We start from the raw sequence: 7,286 nt of genomic DNA, 5'->3' as shown, positions 1-7,286 counted from the left end.
ACTGGCCACAGTTCCACTGGAGACCATGGGCAGATCCATAGCTGATGTAAATCAGCGGAGCAGCATTTAAATCCGGGGCAGCTGATCCGGTTTCTAGCAGTTAAGGCTCTGTCCCTATAATTCATGGGTTTCCCTCTATGCTTTGCTCTCCTGGGTTAAGCAATATTTATGTAGCGGGCGCACACCGACATCAAGGAAGCAAAAAGATGGTTATAAGCCACTGGCCGAAGTGGGTAACACGGCGATGCGCCAGCCTGTCTCACTAGCAGGCACAGAAAATTGTATCAGGGATTTAAAAAAATAAAAAGATGAGGGGAAGCGAATGAAAACAGGATTTCAATGAATCGCGGATTGATGCAGCTGAAGGTGGTTGGAGTGGAATGGCCGCTAGGGGGCAGCAGCGGGTGAGGAATATGGGGCGAGGCCTGGTTTTACCCTCAGGTGTATCCCATCCGAGAATGGCTTGGCCGATCCATTGGCTCTGGCGTCCCATCTCCAGAACAGGCTGATGCTGCATTGTGATTACTCCAGCAGAGGCCTCCCTAGGCAGCGTGACAGGTGCTTTAAAAACAGATCGCCACAGAGGCTCCCTGCCCCTAAGACATTGCCTGTGCAGCAGGGAAAGGCAGACAAGGGGATGGGAGGGAAACATGCACAGAGAGTAGAAAGGACTTGCCCAAGTTCATATAGCAGCTCAGTGGCAGAGACGAGCAGTCACCCTTAGACTGTAGGTTCTCTAGGGAAGAGACTGGGGTGGAGGGGGCTGTACTTCTACACCCCCTAGGTCAGGGGGAGGGTTTAGGGTTGTGGTGAGGGTGAGGGTGAGCTGTCAGGTTGTAGCATTCGCATTTTGGTTACAGTCTTGGGTAAGGGTTAAGTGTGGGGTTAGGTTTACAGTTCAATGGGAATTGAGTGTTTAGTTTCCTGAGACCTCTTTGAAATCCCAGCCCAGTTTCCTAGGAGAAATATCCAAATTATGAGAATAAAACGCGTCTCCATAGTATCTTCTATCTATACCGACCAAGTTTCAAACTCCCAGCTACTGCCGCTGCCTCAGACAAATATAAAATTCCCGTCTCTAAGGGCAGCTACAACTCTGGAAAATTAAGTAGAAACCGACGGAGAAGAAGAGGGAGGAGTTTTGGGGAACTCTCCGCAGATGCAGGAAACACAGTGGGTTCAGGTCAGCCTGCAGCTGAGATATTAGTGTTCTTAACGGGAGAGGGATGGGCTTGTGGACAAGGGTCTGCTCTGGGATTCAGAGACCAGCTCTGCCACAGACTGTGTGTGTGTGTGACGATGTGTAATCCTCCTCCTCTATGCCTCAGTTTCCCTAGCTGTAAAATAGGGAGGATTTTTTCTAACTCATGGAGGGACTGTTGAGATTTTTTGACGCACCCAGGTATCAGTGGGATGCGGCATGAATATGTTTGCCGGCAATAACGTCTGGGATTATCACAACAAATGTAATGGGATGAGGCGCCCAACTCCATTACCCTCCTTTGAAATGCCCAGCCAGAACTCCTGAAAGAATTATTTAAAATCATGTTCGTCTTTCCTCTGCTGCCTTTGCCGGCAGCCTGAGTGAAACCCAAGGCACCGCGTGGAAGGGTTTCCAACGACAACCTGTGTTTATATTTCCAACCAGCAGATGGCGGTGCTTTGTCATGACTTTACCACGTACCACAGGATTTTAGCGTTCACGGTTCACTTCGGATGCATGGAATGGAACATGTATTGAGGAGATATAGATACACATACAGAGACCATGAAAAGGTGGGAGTTGTCTAACCAACTCTGAGAGGTCTTGGGGAAAGTGTCTTGCAATTAAATAGTTTCCAAACAAATCTACCCAAAATGCAAATGTCTCTACAACAGGAGCATTGATTTGACTCTGGGAGAGTTGGTAACTGCAGATTTACCCCACCACTCAAAACCGGGTATTTCGAATTATTTCCCCAGTATTTTAACTCGCGTATTTAACCCCCATTTCAACATAAATGAGCAATTTAACGGTTCATTGTCCATGTGTAAAGGTATGTTTTCATTCGCATTTTATCTCAATTTGTATTTTCAACAATGTCACTTCATCTACATTTGTACTTACCTTTAACCCTTGTTTTACTACAAATGCTTTTCCCCCACGCAACACAGAACAGCTCATCTCGTCAGCTAAGAAAATAGGTATTAATAGTTTCCTAATTAAAGATCAGGCCCATTATATTATCCAAGGATTGTGTTTAAATTAGCTCTTTACAGAAACCTGTAACTGTTAGGAGGAGATGTATTTTAAGCAGCGTCAGTACTCAGGCTGTTTCAAGGCGCTGCAGCCCGTTTTAAGGCCTGTGGCATCCCCTGCAGCAGGGCTGGGAGGTTTTTGTTCAGCTCTGCTGTGTGGCTCTGTCACTGTGCCAGACGCAGGGCGCAGAGATACACCGCTGTGTCTGCCAGCTCCAGGGCTGTGATGTTCAGAACTGTGGAGGTGTCGTTCGCCTGCGAAGAAAACCTCTCCTGGGCAAAATCTGCAGTATCACTGAACGTGTTTCCTTTTGCTCCTCTCAGGAGGATGTACTGCGGGGCTCGGTTCGGGTACTGGCGGTACCAGTAGAGATAGACACCGGAAGTGTAGCTGGTTTCATAAGAACAGCTGAGGGTCACGGTGTCGCCTTGTGATCTGGACACCGCGGGTTCATTGGACCGGATCGAGTCACCCAGCACCGCACCTGCAACGAGACACTCACGTTCAAGGACAGCCAGGTGCGTTGGCAGGTCTAGGCTGTGAATTTTAAAATAGCCCAAGGGATTTATCCGCCTGATTTCGAACAAATTAAGGTTAGCGCAAAAATTAAGGTTAAAGCTAGCAGGGGCGTTCAGATCTGGGTCAGGGTTAGGATCTGGTTTCGGATTCTGGGTAGAACGGGAGTTGGGAGCCGAATTCCATGACGTTTCTTCAAAAAACCCAGAGCCCGGTTACCTAGTAGGTTAAAGATCCAAAGGTGGAGAATGAAACGCGTCTCCATGGTGCCTCAGACAGCTGGAGCCAGACAAGCTGAGTGGTCGCTGCGAGAAGAATTTAAAGGCAACTTCTCGGAAGGACTGGGAGAGGTTAGTGCTAGACCGGCCTAGCAGAAGAGGGAGGGATTCGGGAAATGCGTAACAGACACAGGAAACGAGCTGGGTTCTGCAACTGAAGCGCAGGTGAGAACTCGTGGGACAAATTCCTTCCTCTGCATTTCCTGGAAGGTCGGTTTCTGGCTTTGTGTCGTTTTTTCTGATTCATTTTTCCTTTTTATTGTCCTTCTTGTTGCTACGTGGTGAGAATTGAATTAAATACATTGTGGGAAGACTTAAAAGCTCTGTGTTGTGTGTGCTGGTTTTGTGAGTGTGGGTGTGTTTCTATCTGTCTCTATTGTTTGTGTTTGCACGTGCACGTGTGTCTGCATGCTTCTGTGTGCTGTGTCTTTGTGTATCTGTCCCATTGGCCCCATGCTGGTTTACTCTAGCTGGGGGAATCCAGCCCCAATGGAAGTACAGCTGATTGAGACCTGTGGTGGACCTGGCCCAGCTGACTCCCTCTGCCACACAGTGATTCACCGCAGCTGAGGAGCAGACCCAGAGTGGGTAAAGTGACATTAATCTGAAGTAACACAATGGTGAATTAGGGCCATAAATCTCCATGGGTGTCAATTCGTGTGGTTTATACCAGCCCCATCATCTGGTTTAACCATCTGTCTGTTGCCTGGGAATTCTACTCTGCAGTTGTTTTTCTCATGATGATAAAGCCCAGGGGGTGGTTTTTTGTACAGGGCTCTCTATTAAACGCCTCAGTGTCTTCCCACAGAGCATAGAAATACATCGCCGAGTCCGTCGGCTCTAGCTCTTTAATGATCAAAGTGAAGAATTTTGAGGATTTCCTGAATTCTGCAGAAAACCTTCTCCTGGCTCCATTCTTTTTAGCGTTATTCTGAAATATTTGGAAGAGGAAATCCATTGCCCCTGATCATTGCTGTCTGTACCAAAATAAGTAATAATACTGGTATCCAGTGCAGAAAGTACACTCCAGGGTGACAGTCTGACCCCCCAACTTTGCCAGCTGCCCTTAGGTAAGGTAATAATTGGAGATATACCCCAATCTCCTAGAACTGGAAGGAACCTTGAAATGTCATTGAGTCCAGCCCCCTGCCTTCACTAGCAGGACCAATTTTTGCCCCAGATGGCCCCCTCAAGGATTGAGCTTACAATGCTCAAACCACTGAGCTATCCCTCCCCCCTTGTGTTTGTGTGACACTGCCTTGTCCCTGGCTGGAACCTGCAGGGAAGGAAAGAGGAAAAAGTTCACCATAATTAAGCATGTAAAACTATTGCACATTTACATCCAGTCTCGTGTGAGGAGAACAGAAGCCTTTTAGGACTCAGGGCCTCCCAGACATGGAAAGATTGTTTTTACGCATCTTGTACAAAGAGAATGACGCAGGCACAGACTGAGGGTTGGGTTTGCCTCACGCTCTAGGTAAGGCAGCAGTGAAGTTAGGAATGGAACCTCGGAGTCCTGAGTCCTAATCGTCCATGCTCTACCCACTACAGCATGATCCCCACTCAGCACTGGCCATTGGACCCAGGAGTCCTGATGCTCAGTCTAACTGCTCTCAACCACTAGACTCTCCTCCTGTCCCAGAAGTGGGACGAAAAGCTCAGACCCCTTCTTTTAACCTGCTAAACCGCTGCTCTCCTCCCTGGGCTATGAACAGAACCCAGGAATTCTAGCTTCCAGTTTCCCCCTTTTCAAACCCATGAGGTAACAGAAGTTAACTTTCGTTTCCCTTTTTAGCGGACACTTACTCAAAGATAGAAATGCTGTTGCTGTCCAAATCAAGATTTCTGGAGCCTTCGTGGTTAAATATATTGTTTCCAGATCTTCAGGGGGCGAAAGTCACCATAATGATGGGTGAATACAGGAACCTGGATAGAATAGAATCTTATGGTGAAGTTTCTCTCACAGAATCAAACCAGAGAAATTAAATCTGTGGCAAGACCATTTCGTCCTCTCCTATAGACCCCAGTTAAAGGCTGTTTCCCTCACCATGTAACAGCTAATACCCTCCGGTAGCGTTTACCCTGCTCATGGTGGATTCGGCTTGTTCCTGTCACGTGACACCTTTCTAACCTCCAGATCGCTTCAGTAACTCAGTAGAAGCAATTTAGTTCTGTCTCATCTTCGAAGACAAGAGCTCAGCAAGAATCACAAGGTCGACCAGGGTTTTACTTTTGAAAAAAGCTAACACCAAAAAAAAAAAAAGTCTAGTCAGGACCTTCCCTGCTCACAGCCCAGCGAAACATTGTGTGCGGGATCTTTCTCCAGAGTGAAGCAAAATTAAGCTAATTGATTCAAGACCTGGGGATTTGGGCCATTGACTCCAATGGCGAGGCAGCTGATTTACGCCAGTTGGGGTCTGGCCCATTGAATCCAATGGAGCAACCTTGATTTGCACCAGCTGATACTTTGCCCCATTTACGCTACTGGAGCGAGGTCTGATTCCTACCTGCTGGGGTCTGGCCCCAAAAGCAGACGGAGCTATTCATGGGAATTGCGGTGTGACAGGTACTGACATCGGGCTCATGAGGTTCTGGGTGTTTTGGGAGAAGTAGGGGGATGGTTCCTGGAAAAGGGTAACATTTCCACACAGTTAGTGCCCGTGCGGTTTCAGTCACACCCTGCATCGTTTGATTCAAACCCCTGCTTGTGGCTTGCGGTGTCTCTTTACACGGATTTCTGTCTGCGCGAGTTTTGTCTCCGAGTCAAGAAAAAAGTGAGCACTGGATTTTGTAAAAGCCCCTCTATTAACCCACCCGCCGTGGTAATCTAAGGCCCTCTCAGAAACACATCGACTAATTTTTCAGTTCTAACACCGCAATTCTCAGACCCACGTATTTTTCGACTCGCCTGAAATCCCGTAACAACCGACTCCCAGCCCCGTTGTGCTCGGTTCCAGCAGACCTTGGGAAGAGGTACTTCGTCTGCCCGCTGCTGTCCTGTTTATACCAGTATATATCATAACCTGCATCTTCAGTCGAGAAAGTACAGCCCAGTGTGACAGAGTCACTTTGTACCCCGGTCAGCTGCCCTTGTCTCTGGGTGACACTGTTCTTCTCGGTACTTGATCCTGCAAAAAACAGTAGATGCAAATTCACTATAAAATTAGCACAGCTGTGTCTGCTGTCAACTGAGAATCTCAAAGGGTTTTCCAATAGATGTGGTCTATCTATCTATCCTTCCCCGTTCTGGAATATATAATTATTTGTCTATCTCTGTATTTTTTCTCCATCATTTTTTAGAAAAGCTCAAGCGGAGATTTTCAAAGCTGCCCAAGAGATGCAGATGTTTTAAAATTAATGTGATCTGGCTGTCCAAATCCGATAGACAGCTTTGTAAATCCCAGCCCTAATACAGAATGGCATTTTTTCTTCATATTAAACGGCGTGTCTCTTCGTAAAAGGAGGATAAATTTCTTCCCTAAATACCACGATATTCAATTTCATAGTTCAGGGATTTTCGTTTTCACCCTAAATATGTTAAGAGCTGAAGCTGCGTGGCCTTTAAAAACACATTTCGACTTTCATACTTGTATTCATTCATAAAGAAAAACACAAACATTGACCTCACCTGATAACAAAAGTAGAATATAGAGCTGTACAACTAAACACAGCGTGCTGCAACTTCAAATTAACCTCGTGGTTACTCTGTGTCTGTAGCAAGCAAGAGAAGATTTCTTCCGCTTGTGTTAGTTTGTTTGTTTTTTCTATTTTTAATTATTCTGCTTGAGGTAAAGAGGAGCCCTGCTTTTCCTGTAAGCCCATCTTCTATTTCTTTCCTGCCCTTTGATAGCGGAGAAGGATGGCTCAGTGGTTTGCGCATTGACTTGTTAAACCCAGCGTTGTGAGTTCAATCCTTGACGGTTCCATTTAGGGAACTGCGATTAAAAAGAAAAACAATATTTAGTCCTGCTAGTGAAGGCAGAGGGGGCTGGACTCAATGACCTTTCAAAGTCCCTTCCCGTTCTAGGAGATTGGAATATTTTCATTTATAAATTAAAAAAAAAGTATCAGAGAAATCAACAAAATACAAAGTCAAATATAGTTAATGGAGTAGGTCTGGAAAGCCCTCTAGTAGATAGCCATAGCAATCTATATAACTATCAGAGATCAGCCAGGAAGGGGAAATGCACATGGAATTTCAGTTGTGATGTTTCTCCAGCAGAGACTTTTTGGAAACCTGTGATTATTCATAC

The 7,286-nt window shown here is 46.3% G+C and overlaps 1 long non-coding RNA gene and 1 gene segment (V, D, J or C); one reads left to right on the top strand and one right to left on the bottom strand.

Moving 5' to 3' along the window:
• The first annotated feature begins 1,648 nt into the window (after positions 1-1,648).
• Positions 1,649-6,236, top strand: LOC120392890. The gene is made up of 3 exons (XR_005591815.1): positions 1,649-1,776; positions 2,563-3,198; positions 4,829-6,236. It is a non-coding gene; the product is annotated as an uncharacterized LOC120392890 (long non-coding RNA).
• On the bottom strand, positions 2,016-3,109 carry LOC120392887. The segment is given in 2 exon segments: positions 2,016-2,723; positions 2,975-3,109. Coding segments are annotated over 2 exon segments (366 nt in total).
• Positions 6,237-7,286: the final 1,050 nt, after the last annotated feature.

This window comes from Mauremys reevesii, unplaced genomic scaffold (assembly GCF_016161935.1).
Source record: "Mauremys reevesii isolate NIE-2019 unplaced genomic scaffold, ASM1616193v1 Contig121, whole genome shotgun sequence".
In the NCBI taxonomy this organism is placed as follows: Eukaryota; Metazoa; Chordata; order Testudines; family Geoemydidae; genus Mauremys; species Mauremys reevesii.
The sequence above is the reverse complement of the archived record's forward strand: the minus strand, read 5'-3'. Positions and strand labels throughout refer to the sequence as shown.